General features: G+C 33.7%; 2 protein-coding genes across 2 annotated transcripts; both read left to right on the plus strand.

Annotated features, from left to right (window-relative positions):
- Positions 1 to 14,002: 14,002 nt before the first annotated feature.
- On the plus strand, positions 14,003 to 15,488 carry LOTGIDRAFT_89386 (hypothetical protein; the record flags this gene model as incomplete). The annotated part of the gene is made up of 2 exons (XM_009055244.1): positions 14,003 to 14,102; positions 15,367 to 15,488. Coding segments are annotated over 2 exons (222 nt in total), but the record flags the coding sequence as incomplete, so codon positions are not given.
- Positions 15,489 to 15,768: 280 nt separating this feature from the next.
- LOTGIDRAFT_84535 (hypothetical protein) lies at positions 15,769 to 16,335 on the plus strand (the record flags this gene model as incomplete). The annotated part of the gene is made up of 1 exon (XM_009055239.1): positions 15,769 to 16,335. A coding segment is annotated over one exon (567 nt), but the record flags the coding sequence as incomplete, so codon positions are not given.
- Positions 16,336 to 18,217: the final 1,882 nt, after the last annotated feature.

The raw sequence follows: 18,217 nt of genomic DNA on the forward strand, positions 1-18,217 counted from the left end.
ACCTAGGTAAAACACGATCGTAGTACATCAGATTGTGTATAATAGTTGTGGAACAGCAGATGTGTAAATGGATTGTATCGTGATCGTGGTAAATGAAATGAAATGAATGGAGTTTTACGCCCTACTTTTCTGCACCATGTGGGCTAATGAAGACGGGGTGTGATCGTGGTAAGGCAGATAATGTATAATAATGTGATGCATCAGATTGTGTATAATGTATTGAACCATGAATGTGGTAAAGCAGACTGTGTATAATGTATCGTAGTACATCAGATTGGGCTTAATTGGTTGTACAATGATTGTGTCTAATAGATCTTGGTAAAACAGATTGTGTATAATGTAGTGTACTATGAATGTGGTACCATTGTGGTAAAACAGATGTGTATATGGATTGTATCGTGATTGTGTATGACAGATTGTGGTACATGAGATGGTGTATAATTGTTTGTAGGACAACAGACGGTGTTTAAATGATTGAGTTTCAACAGAGACTGTAAAACGGATTGTGTATCATGAATTGTAACTGTGGTACAGAAAAATATATAATGGATTGTATATTATAACAGCTAACGTTAACGTCACCTATAGGTCAAGTTCACGCTTTGTACATATGGTAAATTTGAACTAATGCGTCAACCCGAACGATTGCGTATACACAAAAGGTTAACTAAGGTTATTCAGAATTAAACTAAATGAATCTACACGATTTTTTCATTGATTTTGTACCTAGATGTGTACAGTTTGTATGTGACGCAATAGTTTTTGTTAGTGATATTGATTATGTGTACACTATTTATGAATCATTCTCGAAATAGGACCAATTTAAAACATGGCAGTTCATAAAAAAACTGAAATAAAGAGCAGACTCTACAAAAATTCTACTTTTATTGTGATGGTTAAAATTTTGGAAGAAAAACAAAAATAATATCACATAACTTTCCTAATAATTGATGAAGACAAAAATATTCAAAGACTAGAAGGAAAAGTAAATTCGGATGTAAAAAGATTAATATTAACCATGATGTATTATGTACAGATTATTTTGTATAATAAAATTTGTTGTTGTTGTATTCTTTATATATAAAAGAGCAACGCCCTTAGAAACCATTATACATGATAACTGCTTCGGTTATAAGGATCCTTCTCTGCAAGGTCCTGCTAATTCTTGTGATTTTGATGGACTATAAATAGAAGATTAATTCGAACTGGAATTAAAAGTGAATGTTATGACGTATGCAATGATGGACAGTGGCATTAGCCGTCTCTTTATCAATTTTCGCCTGGAACCAAAAACACTTAATCGAATATATAAACCAGAAGACTATCTGTAGCAAACTATGTAATTATAACACAGATTGGTGAAACCATAGATCGATGAGTAAAAACAAGATTTGTCATGTTAATAACGTAGTTTTAATATTATGAACTTAACCTGAACAAATTATGACAACACGTAATTTTGATGTAAATACCAGATTTCAGTAGTAAATTGACACCGAAAAAAATATAATGCAACATAATTGACATGTCCTTTCATATCAAGCGAACGATGATAACCAGATAATGATTATGATGGCTAATGTCAATCATAAAGGAAGCATAAAATCCCACACAATTTTCATATATCCGAAACTATCATGCGGTTGCCTGCATACCGCGCTACAGTCATGAAATCGGCTTACTGATAATTATTTTACTTGCTTTTTCTTCCTTCTAATCGTCGGAAAGCATACATTTCTTGCTTAACTTCGACAACAATGTTTTAATCAGTTCTGAATAAATGAAATGTGAGTTCGACGAACTACTTGACTGACTCAGACAATGACTACCGCAATGACGTGTGCACTGAGTGAACTTTTGCAAAGATTCTTCTTCTTGGAAGATTTTTTACGTACCTTAAGCCTCAGTTAAATGTCATATCCGACCTACAACCTTTTTCATATTCAAAGTTTCGCAACATTTTAAACTCATTGAGCCTTTATTCCATGCTATCTCTACCACCCTGGACGACCTACGTACTGTACACACGCTATAAGCTAACGATAGGGATACAAATGTGGCGACTTATTTTCTGGCAGTGAGCAGAAAGCCTCACCATAAATATGTATCATCATTATGTAACACTACCAAATCGCTTTAACTAACCACAGTTGTATATCTTTGATGAATGTATTTTCTGTGAAATATTGCTATTTGACATGTAATCATGTAATAATTACTGATAAATACTGTTAGGAACATATGCTACATAATTAAAACCAAAATCGATCTTACGTCTTGAAACTCTTTAATTATGTTGTTAAGTACCTTTTATGATAAAACCCATAATTGAATGCGATTGAAAACATACAATATTACATAAAAAATACCACATTAAATATCACGTTTCGTAACTATATCGCATTTATTACGATTTTCTTCACACAATATTATTTATAAATAAATATATATTGTACCAGAAGTAGAAAAATTCTTTTGCTAGTCAAGTTAACTTATGCTTATTTGCAACTGTATTTAAATGGACAGAACAGCAAGAGCACGACATGTTTACGGTATAATACAAATATCAAATATTTATTCATTTTCGATGGGAGTTCCTATTAGGTGTCTGATAATAACCAAGTTTCGCTAAGAACTAAAATAAAATACGATTCAAACATCAAGGGAAATAACTCCTGTCAAATATTTAAAAATTTATATCAACATGGACCACTAATTCATTTGCCATCTGTTTCCATGTTAAAACACCGAACACACCCTTCTTTAACTTTGATTTTCCAGACAACCTGGCCAATATTCAATATATCATGACCATGAAAATCTTGAACTAGTCAAAAAGAAAGTTAACCACTACCGGGATATCAAGATCCAGTTGACTGCTCACAAAACAATATTTTTTTTTAGAATTATCCCCTTGTCTATAAATTTTTTGTTACCACACAAAATCTGTCAGAAAATGCAATTTCAGACATCAATTTCCAAATCTAAACCAAAATTAAGTCAAAAAAGGGCATGCAAAAAATCCAAAAGAGGCAGAAAGGTTTTCTAAAAATAGCACGGACTAAATTCGTATGTAATCTTTAGCATAAAACGTTTTAGTGGTCAGGGTCCATCTTTGCGCGACTACTGAACATTTTCCCAAGTTTCGTACATGTGGTGTAAATACTGTATTTACAAATAACTGTAGACAGACCATTGGTGACGGTAATATAGCTCCACAGTCCTATACAAATAAACTTCTATTTCACCATTGTGATACCGCTTTTATTGTCATTATTTCTTTTTAAATGATTTTTATGTATTATTTTCCTGCCCCCTTCTGAACGCGGCTGGTGCAATAAATAGATATGTCCAAACGACTAATAGAATCGAATAATTTGGGCCAGTGGGCCACAGTGCTCCAAGGTAAAATGAAACCCTATGACCGAGATCCAATAACGAATTTTATTTTCTTTAAGATGACCAGTTCACACAAGGACATCAAAGCAACGTTAAAAAAGAATACGTTGTTTATGACGTGATCATGGATTCTAAAGATGTAAGGGAAAGAACTGATTTATTTTCTGTTCTGGTAAAATAATAAAGACCACAACTAAAGATACATTCAAGACAAAGTACCGGTACCAAAGAGTATAGATTAGTAGTAAATCTATACTCCATACGGTGCCATAAAGTTGAATATGTCAACTGACTTCAATTTAATGTAATTACAGCCTGGGAGAGGGCCTTTGAACCCAAATTTTATAGGATATGATGCTTGTAACCACTAGGAGGCTTATAACGACTAATATATTTTATGCCAACGCCAATCGACCATTTCATGGAATATCAAGTTCTCCAAAAGATTGTCAATTGCGAGAAAGTGTGTATTGCCAATTTGCTTTTAATACCAACTTGAGTTGCAAAACATTGAAAGATTACAAATATTAATCGACACGGGTTTAATTATAAGCAAAGCAGAGTTTTACGTCCTACTTTTCTGCACCAAGTGGCCTAATGAAAACGGACAACGCCATGCAGGGTGCAATGAGCGAAATTTTGCAAGGACAGCGGCATTAGCCTGCTCCTTTTTTCGATTTCCAACTGTAGAGGGGTCTTTAAAGTGCACAGCCTGTAGCACATATTTTATTGTCCATCCGAACGACTAGACGCTTCTTCCATGTCAGACAGGTTGATTGAATCCTGGACCTTCAGGTTAGCGAGCAAGAGTGTACCTCACTGAGCCCCAGCAAAACAGAGAAGATCACTTTGGTGAACAAATAAGCATTGTATTCGTAATGTAAGCAATGAGCAATGCAACAAGCAAATTGTGGCTTTTGATGTGAAGTTATATTGGGCAAAAAAAGATGTTATAGTAAAGTAAAATATAGTTATATTTTTAAGAAATGTGAGTACAACATAAGCAATAACAGCAAATTCACATACATAGATTCACAATTTGTTACAGAATTACACTTCGAAATTAGCAATGCTACTGGTATACCAGGACTGTGGCTACTAAAACTTGATACGACAGTTTAAAGTTACGAACCAACCAGCAACAAACCCATGCTGTCAATAGTCCATTAGTCAAATACAAATACTTTTTTTCATAAAAATGACCATAGACAAACAAATATCGACGATCCTGTTCTAAATGATTCAGTAAAATATATCTATATATATTCATTTTATGTAACAAAAGTAGTTAAAAAGTAATGCAATAGCTACGGATATATTTCCATATAATCGACCAATAGTAATAAGAGAAAGTATAGCCCGAGGCTTAATTTATTGTATATGTCGAAAAAAAGACAGCAACATATATACTAGCTCACTTTAGCACTTGATTTGAGCTGAAGTCATAATCTACGAACGTAAGATTAAGTTAGTAGAGCAAAATCTTTAGAGCAAAATCTTGATTGAAAATATCCTTTCAAGTTTGACCAAGATCCAATCTTAGAAAAATCGAAAAGCGTTCTCTTTATTTTCATTTAAGATACACACAGTTTGAAACAGAAATGAATAGCAACGAAATGTATATCTCAAGTTATAACATATGGCAGTTATATTCCATGGAAGTTATCCCCACCGACCATAATGCACCAAGAGGGTTTGGCCAGTTTAAAGCCCACTGTTCAGCCTCCTAACCCTAACAGCTGGTACTGAATATACTGGTTGTACATTTACCAGATGGTTTACTGAAGAACATCTGTAAAACAGCTCTTGCAACTTAGTGACACACGAATTCCTGTAGAATCCCAATCTCCAAATATAGACGACAGGATTTAACAGGCTGTTAGCAAGAATAAAAATAATGAAAACAGTGGTCGGATTATTCTGGACGTACAGTTCACGGGTGTCCCAGTGTTGAAGTACTAGACATAAATATACAACTGAAGGCAAATAGCATACTCCATAAAGGCACATGATGATACCTATGGTCAACGCATATTTTATTTTGCCGGCCATCACAGTCTGTCTCAATACCGTATCATTTATACATCGCTTATGCCTTTTCACAGTTTTTCCAATGAAAATCCACATCACTGTTATCACAAATATACAAAAAATATACATGATGGTTAGAAATACAGAACCTACTTTGCCAAGGATTGTCACCGCTGAGCAAATAACATTGGCATCAAATTCAACGAAATATATACTCAAAACTGCGGCGACACTACAGATGTATACGATAATCACGATAATTAAAACCTTCTGCCATGTTACCCATGCGGTGTACCAGTACGTAAACTTCAAAATAAAAAACTTATCTGCCGTTTGCAAAACGGCCATTAGACTTGTAATAATGCCAAAGGTATGACCGACATAACAATTAACATAACAAAGCTCGATAGTACTCCGGCCATAAAAGGAGGACTGGGCCTCAATTAGTGTGAAACAACCCACAAACAAATCAGCCGAAAGATGCCCTATAAATAACACTTTTTGTTTCTTACATATGTGTCTAAACTGAATCATCCAGATAAATGTTAATCCGTTTAAAATCACCACAGGTAAGGATAAAAGCGACCCGAAAATTCCGGCCCTACTTGCCACCCCAGTAGTGTTGTTCATATCTAATATTGTTAGCCAAATAACCTCTCTTATTCTTCAGATCCAGTCTAAGTCCTGAAAAAAAGAGCTTTGTTGTGAAGAAACACCATTCTTCGCGTCTATTGATTTTTAAACCCAGGTGAAGCTTTAACGGTAATCGTAATTAATGACACTCCAATGATTAGCATGAATACATCAACTAAAGCTGGAAGCAGATGTCAACAACTAAATACATGTACCATTGGACAAAAAACCCCTGATCATTTGAATTTGAATACATGTATGATATTGAGAAAAAGTACCAGTCTGTACAATTAAACATCCTACTGTACAAAAAAAACGTTTCCAAATAAATACTCAATGAAATGAAATGAATGTAACGCCGTACTCTGCTCTTTTCCTACGCTTAATATGGCTTATATGATCAATAAATGATCGGTGGATCGTTCCGGTGTCATAAAACAGGAATTTACATTGTGACCATCAACATTATATAAATGGTTGTTTTAGTATTATAAAGTCAAGTTTAGTTTTATCCAGATATGTCAGTAGAAGAGTAATCCTCGGTTTAGAAACCGGCTCTATATTGATAATATATACATATTTTTTTTTTTATTATTTCACAAGAAATATTTCAAATATATCCTATAGATTGGCAAGGTACAACAAGTGTTAAAAATTACCCAATAGCCTTCTGAGATCGAAAAGAAAATGCAATAACTTTCATGTAAAAACATTCTCAGCTTTTTTTAAAGCCATAAACACCTCTTTCAAATTATTTTTTTCTTTTTATGGTCATTTGCATTTCATAGACAACGGGATAAATGTCAGAACTGTAATAAACTTCGACATAATTTTAAAAACACAAATTACGAGTAGACATAAAATTCATATGTAACCGATGACCTTACCCAAAAATATTTTAGTGTCATAAATGACAAATTCTGACAATTTCTTTTTGCTTATTGTGTATTTTAGTTCAACCATTATATTTTACTTTCATTTAAAAAAAAGAGAACCTTATCAAAGAATCATGAAAAGAAACGTAAGTCTGAAGTCTTGGCTTTTATGATATACATTAGAAATTAGCACATAAAATCGACTGTCTGCGCTCTTTTCTTTATGAGAATATCGAAACTAATACATCTGAGGGCGATATAACTATTATCAAAATATTTTTAGAAAGGTATATGTAAAGATTTACTGTATTCATATACATAAATATCATGAATCAGTGATTGGAAAGCTCATAAACAGAAAGTTAATGATATATAACAACAACGATTGCCTCATTTATTATAATTAATTTATTATTACCTAGTGAAGTGACAAACTGATCGTGCGTTCACTTGATGAGGAATATCAAGTCTTACACTTTTCAACAAGGGAAAAAAAATAGCCAACCGACAAATACGAAATTACAATTGTCAAGTTTCAAAAATAAGGCAGAATAATATTTGTTTTTTCTATATTTTCTAAATATTCGGTGTGATTACATCAATTGTAGCTCTTTCAAAATAGATAATACTGCGTCAAAACATTATCTTCAAACTCAGGTACGTATCGTTTAAGACCGGCGCAACCAACAATAAGCTCGATATGACGAAGAAGAAAGCCGCTTTTCAGCATTAAGCACAGAAATAACTCATAAGTTGATTATTAATTATCTATTTAATCAGCAAGCTTATATCATCTGGCAGTTATTGGATAGAAAATAATAACTGGAATCATTTTGGATATTACACAGCTGCGTATAGTCTATTATTACTTTGATTACAAACTAATGGACGGGTTCGATTCTAATTAAAATACAGATATTTCGCTTCGTTATTCACTGCAATCTACGCCATGTTACTTTGAGCTGACAAAATCTTTCACGAGATGTTCATTCACAATAGCATCAACATTTGTCATATAACATACTAAGAAATCAAAAACTAAAAGTGGTCATATTAAAAGGCAATGTTTAACACTGATTATCCCAGAATTCCTCACAGCGAACAGAACAATGGATGGTTGGATGGATGAGAACCTGAGATGCATAACAGTTTTGTCAGATCATGGCAGGCAAGTGGATTTACCTTTAAAACAAGGCGAGGAAACATTCAGAAATGTATTTACATCAAATAGGATTTACTAACTCTCAGCTCATCCATGATCCTTTCGAGTGGGCTTTGTGAGATTCTTTTTTCTGGGGGAGGGGAGGGGAGGGGGGGGGGGGGGAGGGTGTTCTAACCGATGAACACACTGTACATGTATTACATAGCAGTACGAATTTTACCAATTTCGGCCAAATATTCCACGAGTTATCGACCTTAAGAATATCATTATAACGATCATGATGATATTCTTAAGTGAACACACGGGGAATGATCAAATTATGTCTTTAACATCCCGATCGTGTAAAACCAGAAGTAAGCGTGTACTAAGCTGATGAAGATTTGTTTTTTTACAGTAATACGACTCTGGTGTTTATGAGTTGATGTGTATTCTATTTAGTTTAAACGTGATATCACGTGTTATTCTTCCAATAGTATTTATTAACAAGTCCAGGCTCTCGAAATAAAATCTGTAGATAAATCAATGCCAAAACAGTGTTCTCTAAACGTATTCATTTTCAGCCATTTGTCTAGGGTCACGCACTTCTACTCTTATTTTTCAGTCTCTACAATTAGCAAGGTTGTTTCTCTTTGTGATACAAGAATTTGTGTTAAAATTTGTTTGCCAATAGGGCACAGCTGTGGTTTATCACAGTATATCAAATGACGCTCAGATGTACCTTCGCTTTGGGTTACTTTTTAAACTGATGATACAATTATGAAAAACAGTTCGCCAAGTTGTCTTACATCAAATTCAAAATTTGGCCATTGGATGTGTCATTTATAGAGTTCATTAGTACCGATTAGCATTCGATAGCTTGCCATACGTCTGAGGTCCTTGTAATGTCAAGAAGACTGACGTCGTTATCGTATGCACCATTCAATTTGCGAAGCCCTTTGCAACAAAGAAATAAAACTTGGGTGGGACAGCATTATCTGAAGGCACAAATCCTAGGATTAATTTTAATTTATATTTCTGCTCGAGTCTCTACCACTCAAAGGTAAACTGGATGGTTTTAGATCGACCACAAGAACCGTTACCAGATGGAAGATTATACACGGGGCAACTGACAATTTCCATTTTCTGTCGTCGATGTGCTCAGGTCAGCCATCTTCCAGTTATAACCAGTTGCTTTCAGAATTCTCAGAGCCTTTAGAGTTATTCCAGTTTAATCTCCGATATACCAGAATAACAGGCATGTCGACTTTTTTATGTTTACATTTTTACACAATGTCTCTTACATTTTCCTCTTTCTTTCTTGTCAAAACTCTAGGGTACTTGTCGTCAATTGTTTAGTTTTTTTTAAAAGGTACATTTTCGTCTGTAGAAAGGACATTATTAAGAAAAATAATGTTATTTCTTAATGAGTCGAGCAGCATACTTGTGAAGAAACGCTTTTGTTCGACAGCCTACATCCCGCAGGTTACAAACTGTTCCTTTGGTGACTATATTTGATGCATTAATTTACATCCAGTTGAAGTATGTAGTACATATATAGCATAAAAAACTTGTTAAAAAGCTTCACAAAAATGACAGGTCCCCATCCGTACCTTGTTTGCCAAGCTAATCAGTAATAGTGTTTATCAATGGAAAAATTACTTTATAAGAAGTTAGTATTGTAGATGATAAGCAATATCAGAAAACTAAACATGGTAGAAAAAAGAACATAGAAAACTAAACATGATTAACATCTAAACATGAAAGAAACCTTAACAAGATAGAAAACTGAACATCATAGATAACTAAACAATGAACATGATAGAAAACTGAACATGTTGGAAAACTGAACATGATAAACATTATAGAAAACTATTATTGTCACCACCGAACCGCTGACTAAAAAACCGTCGTTGTGGTTTATCAGAATAGAGGACGAATCTGTATCCCCAAATAATTCTAATCCGGGTGGTTTCCAGATATCAGTAATGTGGTTTGGAAGCTGCAATGGAAAAAGCGTCAATTCGCTCATGATAGGGATGATAGACACCGTAAGCTACAGGATGTGCACATCAAAGATCCTTATTTACAGAAGTATGCCTTGATAATGAGTCATGGTGAATTTCCTACATTGCACATGATGTTGTCTGTCTGGTTTTATACAAATCTGTCACTGAAAGCAAGAGGCACCAGTGATTTAAGACGCCCATTTCGAACGATTTCAAAGTCACAATTTGGCAACGAGCATCATCTGGGTACAGAAAGAGCAACGCATGTAGTGTTACATTGTAAAATTGACAAGTAGGTGAGTTCATAGAAAAAAAAGAGAAAAATCCTTATAGATATTGCCAGTTTCCCTAACCCCACCACCTAACCTTTATCTACTCTCTGTCTGATATTTCCTTATGAAAAGAAATGGTCTCACAATAAAATAAATAAAAAAGATATAGTAAATTCCTTCGATAAACAAATTGGCCCCATTGTGTAGTAGAAATAATGACCGATATAAAATACACAATAATACGTGACACCAACTGTTTAAATCCATCCCTCTCATTTGATAATTTGAATAGATAACAACTTAATAAGAGTATTTTTACTACATCCTCAGAACAGACAAGGTTTCAGCAGTGCTACTTGCAACATGCCGTGTTCAAATTTCTCAATTTTTTTCTTACTTTGTGGGACGTTGGTTGCAAATGTTTACGGTTAGTTTTTATGTTTTTATTTTACTTTTAGCAAATAAGATTTTTTGAATTATCTATTTGCAAAGATTCGGCGATGAGAAAGTACTTTCCTATTAAATGTTGCATGGAGGTGCTTCCGATAAAATTTAGAAACTGTTTATATGGATCGTGATAATCAAAAGTTAGACAATTTATAAGGAAAAAACTTCATTGTTTGCGATGCCCAACAATAGAATAATTTTTGTTAATTTAGAAAAAAAAGATTACCAGATGAAGCATTTGCTTTCGTTTTAATTTTCCAGGTGAGGAAGCCCATCTCAGAAGCAAACGAGCAGTAAGCATATTTTCAGTCTTGATTACATTATGCGTTGAGGCCTTTTCGCATTTTGGGAACTAGATGTTTTTATTTTCTTTTTTGACTAATGTCAGTTTGAACGAGAAAAATGTACCAAGAAATAAAGACCTTCATAAAATTATACCTCCTATTTTTCTTTCGGGAATGTTTTTTTTTAAAAACTTTGAAAGAGTTTACATGGCCAATAATATTTTTGCTATACATCTAATCTGTAATATTTTTACCTGGATTATTTCTGATTATATTCCTTTTAGACATGTGAACAAGCTTATTACACCATCAGTCCACAACATTCTATGTGTTTAACTGATAAAGGAACAGCAGTTGCATTATCAGAAGCAGAAAAACAAGCTATCGTTGATCAGCACAATCAACTGCGAGCTGTACAAGGAAATGGGCAACCGCAGGCCACAAATATGCAGAAAATAGTAAGCATGGTGTTTAAATAGAATATTATATTCGTTGGCAGTATTTTTTCGACTTCAAGTTTTTTCTTAAGAATTGGTATAAGAACGATTTCCTCTAACAGTGAGGCAATGACGTCCTTGTACTATTTCAACTATAGCCTACTACCAATGCCTCTTGTGCTTAGAACTTAGCACGGTAAAAATTCCAATTTAAAAAAGTTTTGTTGAAATTTATAACAAAATGAACACTAAGCATTGACATTTGACGGACGTCAATGCAAAATATCTATTTGCCAGACCCGGGGTCAATTAATTGTAAATGAACTTTGCTTAGTTTTAGTAGAATTAAAATCATTGGAATGGTGCAGTAGTATATCCGATGTACATAAGAGGTTAAAAAACAACATCGTTTGACAAATTTAAGTCCGCTTATCAATTTTTCGTGTAGGTTTGGGATGACGAAATCGCAAAGGTTGCATCAAAATGGGTTCGTCAATGCGGCAGTGGAAGTACGGCTCATGAATCAGATGCTAACTTTAGGAGCGTTAAAAGTGAGTCATTTTTGTTATTTATCATAAAAGCTTTGACTCTTTGGAGTAGTTGGTGAAAACATTTAAATTGCCTCCGCTACAAGACAAACCTTATGATTATCTCTTTAACAGATCATCAGTGATAAATCAAAATCGTTTGTGAGTTCATTGCTTTTGAGCTGCATAAATCATATGAGGACAGAGTGCGTGTAGTTTAAATACCATTGTAAGCCGTCAATTCTTAACAATGCCCTAAGATTTTAATTTACCTTCAGTCTGTTGGGTCAATTCATAGCATATCATTCTTAACATATTGCAGCTTTGCCGGGCGTGCCTATTGGACAAAATGCAGCCAATGGTTTTGCAACATTTGAAGATGCCGTTCAAGCCTGGTATGACGAAGTATCAGATTTTCAATATGGTGTTGGTGCTACTAAAAGTGGTGCTGTGATTGGACATTATACCCAGGTAATAACTCATGTTCTTGAAGTATGATGATCTTTTGCTTTCATGGCAGTATGTCCCGCACAACTGTCTGTAGGATGTTTCAAAGCTATATTTGACTCAGGTCAAAACGACCGGTCGTTGGAAAAGACACACTTAAAATGCACTGAAAGGTTTTTATGAGGATCATTCAGACAAATTCATTGGAGATATCAGCGAATATCTCCATGAGTCAGAATTCAGAACCGGGTGACCGGGTATCGACCGAAGTAGCCAAGCACTCAATGAACATATAGAAAAACAAAATATTATAATAAATAAAAGTTCAATCATAATGGTCCATGAATATTAAAAGAGACATTTCTATGTAAATTGCCAACTTTGACACTTTGTGGCAACTTGTTTATGTTAATTGCAACGATTATTTCATGTCTAGGTTGTAAATGCAAAAGTGGCCAGAATTGGTTGTGGTAAGGCGATGTGTAACTCCAAGCCTTATTATGTATGCGATTATGCTAAAGCGTAAGTAGAGATATTAAACTTTAAAGTACATTTAAGTTTACAATGACTTCCCAGAGGACAGATCTGGCTCAATAAGACTCATATTTATTATATCAATATATGGCGAATTTTAGACAAAATAGAATAGTATATTCTAAAATATTGCAAATATTGATCAACGTTAGAGAATCAGATATTCCGGGATAAAATCAAACACTTCATCAAACGAATTCGAGAACGACTTAATGTCTCTGGCTCCATAAGATTTAATTTGATTATATGAATAGATGGTGATAGAATTACGGTTATAATGGAATCGTGTATACTTATTGCCATTATTGCTCTGAGCTTGAGTATCTGATCCTCCTGGGTTACATCAGACACTTTCTCGATATAAAATTCGAAAATGCATTAATTTTAATTCTTAAATTCTGCAGTTACATTAATCTAGCGTCTTTTCTTTTAAAATTTTCAGCCAGATGATGGATGAAATGAAAGCACCTTACGAGACTGGAAACGGTGACCAGTGTCCCAACCACAGAGACACAACTCGAACTCTTTGTGGTTAGTTTGAACTAAAGTATAACTTATAGCATTGATTACGAGAAAGCTGTTTGGAAAGGGAAAAGCAAGATTCTTGAACTTGGTAGATCTCAAACAGATAGAAATCGGAAAAGAATCGAAATAAAAATAAAATTCACTCGTAATACAATAAAGCGTTACAGTTTAAATAAACTGCAAGGAAGTTAAACGTAAAAATTTGATATTTCCAAAGCAACTGAAAATATCTCAGTATGTAAAATACGGCAGTCGTTCAAGAAGGCATCTTAAGATTAATAATCTCCACAGAAAGCTTATGTAACTTTACAAAATGCATAATCCCAAAATATGCCGAACCCCTTAATATCACATTCTTTAACATTAATCTATAGCGAAAGTTGATCGGATCGGATGTAACAAATATTAATACTTGTATCATCTATGTTCATGGTTTTTTTTTCAGATTGTAATGGATTAATATGTTTGAATAAAGGTACGATTGATTTGAAGACATGTACATGTTCATGTGATGGTCTATACAAAGGAACCACCTGTGACCAACGTATGTATTTTTTAATTCAAATATTATATTTCCTTTGGATTTTTTCTAAAGCCAAAGAAGTCTGAGCAAATTTCATGTGTTGTTACATAACCTAATTGTATCAATACTATTTGTAAAGCAACTGCCAATGTTTCTATTGTTTAAAATATGAATGAGATGAAACGCATGTGAAGTTCTCTGTGCAAATTTAAAAAAGAACATAGAAATTCTTAGCAACAGTTTATACAAATATTGACAATTTCAAATATTAAAGCTACTTCCCGTTTCTTGATGTGTTATTTATATGAAGTGGTCTACAGTTTCAATTGAATACGGTAGGCATAATACCCCCTTGTACTCTTCGTAACATAATGTATGGTACTTGAAAAAAGAGTATAATTCAACATTTAATTCACTAGTTTGTACTGTGGCATTCTTGAAATATATTTGACTAATAGAAGAATTAAATTACTCTTAAAAGGAAGTTTCTTCTTTAAAATTATTATTAATAAAATTTCTCAAAGAAGCCATTTAAAAGGAGTTTCAAATATAAGGTTTATGATTATTTGAGTCATAAGCCCTATGCAAAGATTTTTATACTTTGCTTTCATATGGTGCTTCATTCAACACTTCAAAATTTCATGTTTTACCCTCAATATTTTAACTCGTATATATGACCATAAATGGTCCTTTAAATGCATAACCTCCGAATGAAGAGCTTGGATAAATATACACTCACACCACTACTGAACAGATGGTTATCATTCCCATGAGGGTATATTTACAAACAGATGGCTTCAGCATCATACTTATCGTCCAGAACAAATAAGCCGGCTACTGTTTAGTAGATCGTATCATCCAAACAAGATTTAGTCTTCCACAATGTAACAAAATATTGAAAAAATGATGCTTGATTTTGATGGTCAGTCGATGATGCACACCAACGATTACATTGAAATGATAAATTAAGACGTATTATAGAATCTTAAAAAAAAAAAAAAAAAAAAACAAATCAAAAAATCAGCAGTGATCGCTGCTGGAAGCTGATAAGACATAAATGCCATTTAAAGTTATTAAAATTCGACGGATTGGGAAATAATCCATTTCGTGATGACACGGTTTTACTCTTTGTTTTGTTTTTTTTTTGAAAGGTTGGAAAATAGCAGTAGTTTGACTACCTATTTAAGATTCAGAAAACAGCTGCTAGTGAGCGTATGTTATGTCTGGTCAACTTTTTTTTTTAAGTATTTACTAATGTTATATGAATGTTTACTTTTACTATCAGTGAACTGCCCAGCTGAGGATGGCCAATTTTGTAGAACTCAATGGCCTCCAGAATATTGTTCGAAATTCAGCAATGTTCCAACAGATTGTCCCTACATGTGTGGACTCTGTAAAACCGGTAAGGTTGTTTATGGTTGTCCTTGTAACGCCCGTTTGCATCCCAAATCTCCTTGTTAATTCTATCCCTATTCACCTTGGTTATGTTGTTCCAAATCACCTAATTCTTGTTATCTCAAATTACCTAGTTTCTACTATCCCAAACACATTATTTATATTATCCCAAATCACCCTGTTTCTATTATCCAATATCCCACTTCACATTGTTTCTATTATCCAATATCCCACTTCACCTTGTTTCTATTATCCCATATACCACTTCACCTTGTTTCTATTATCCCATATACCACTTCACCTTGTTTCTATTATCCCAAATCACCTTGTTTCTATTATCCCATATCCCACTTCACCTTGTTTCTATTATCCAATATCACCTTGTTTCTATTATCCCATATCCCACTTCACCTTGTTTCTATTATCCCATATACCACTTCACCTTGTTTCTATTATCCCATATCACCTCGTTTCTATTATCCCATATACCACTTCACATTGTTTCTATTATCCCATATCACCTTGTTTCTATTATCCCATATACCACTTCACATTGTTTCTATTATCCCATATACCACTTCACCTTGTTTCTATTATCCCATATCACCTCGTTTCTATTATCCCATATCCCACTTCACCTTGTTTCTATTATCCCATATACCACTGCACCTTGTTTCTATTATCCCATATCCCACTTCACATTGTTTCTATTATCCCATATCCCACTTCACCTTGTTTCTATTATCCAATATCACCTTGTTTCTATTATCCCATATCCCACTTCACCTTGTTTCTATTATCCCATATACCACTTCACCTTGTTTCTATTATCCCATATCACCTCGTTTCTATTATCCCATATACCACTTCACATTGTTTCTATTATCCCATATCCCACTTCACCTTGTTTCTATTATCCCACTGCACCTTGTTTCTATTATCCCATATCCCACTGCACCTTGTTTCTATTATCCCACTTCACCTTGTTTCTATTATCCCATATCCCACTTCACCTTGTTTCTATTATCCCATATCCCACTTCACCTTGTTTCTATTATCCCACTGCACCTTGTTTCTATTATCCCACTTCACCTTGTTTCTATTATCCCAAATCCCACTTCACCTTGTTTCTATTATTCCAAATCACCTGTTTTCATTATTACATATCACCTTATTTATATTATCCCCAAGCACCTTTCTTTCTAATCTTATACTCATCTCATGTATATATAAATACATTGTATTAGCTTTTTATTTTACTGCGCCCAAGTGCATTTGTTTTACAGGTTCGTTTGTACATCATATTTTTGTGTGTGTGTATATTAGAATAAATACGAAAACAAATTAAGATCAAAATGTAAAGCATAAAAGTGAATATAATTAATGAATATAGACGTTAACTCTGCCGACGGATAGAACTCAATTCCAGCTCTCCATATCAGCAACCATTATTAAAATCATTATCACGATCGGTCAGGTTTACACTGCCGTCACATTTTGATGCTTGAAATGTATCCGAAGAAAACAATTATTGCTATATCGCTTTAAAAAGACTTAACATAGCTTATGATCGTCAGATATTTTGTGAAGCGTGGGCCAATGTTCCAATTACCATTTTGTATTTTATGGTCAATTTGGCTGGTAATCAATTTATTTGTCTGTTATCTGTATTTGAAACGCGGTTATCTTAGATCAATACAACCGGAAGTATTACCATAGTGGCGGAATCATGTATATTAGTTAATGTTGAGAGCATTAATGAGAGCAAAATAGGACGTAAAACTCCATTCATTTCATTAATGAGAGCATGTGAGGACATTCACAAAATAAGATTTGTGTATTTGTTGGTCTATTATCATCTTTCTCCAAAAGACTAAAAGGATTCAATATTTACTTCAATGTCAGATATTTCTTATATCAAACGCTGGTGAAAGGAAAATCGGTTTATGTAATCGCTTCTGTAAATCTATACTATAAAACTTTGCGGTAGGAATATCTATGCAATAGTTATGTTTTTGATCGAAGAATTATTTTTTTTTGTCGAGAACTAAAATGACTACGAGGCATCGCCGTCAACCGAAATTAAATATGCCAAAAACATTATAGGACAGACCAGGGTAATGTCTCAGTGAATTAAGCCTAAATCTGAATAATACTTGACATTCCACGGTCGTGCATGGTTTCGACATATATCTCATTGCATGGTATGTGTGTCTGAGATGTTTAACAATTATCTCAAATGCATGTTTCAATCTTAAATTCCTAAAATTCGCTAAACAGTCTATTGTGAAACTAAGCATTTTTTTCTCGTTTTCTACCATTCGAAACAACATAATATATTTAAAAAATTGTGTAATAGGAAATAATACAGTTGAATACTGTTATTACTTAACGTAATATAAATACTACCTAAGGAACAACTGTCATAAATTATATACAATGTTTATCTATTTGGCATGCCAACAGGAGGTTGCAATAAGAGATGCCAAAATGGGGGGAAAAGCGATTCATCCACTGGAAAATGTCGGTGTAACTGTCCAAAACAATATTCTGGTGACCTTTGTCAACTTGGTATGTTATAATTACGCTTATAGTTGCATGTATTTTTATCATCGTTTCTATAGAAGAGGTCAGATAGATCCGTCGTTTTTTTAAAAAAATAGTACGAAGGTATTTAGCCCAACGAATCTGGGGTACAACTTCGTAAATTAAGTCTAATCTAATCATAGCTATTGACACAC

This window comes from Lottia gigantea, assembly GCF_000327385.1.
Source record: "Lottia gigantea unplaced genomic scaffold LOTGIsca_24, whole genome shotgun sequence".
Taxonomy (NCBI): Eukaryota; Metazoa; Mollusca; class Gastropoda; family Lottiidae; genus Lottia; species Lottia gigantea.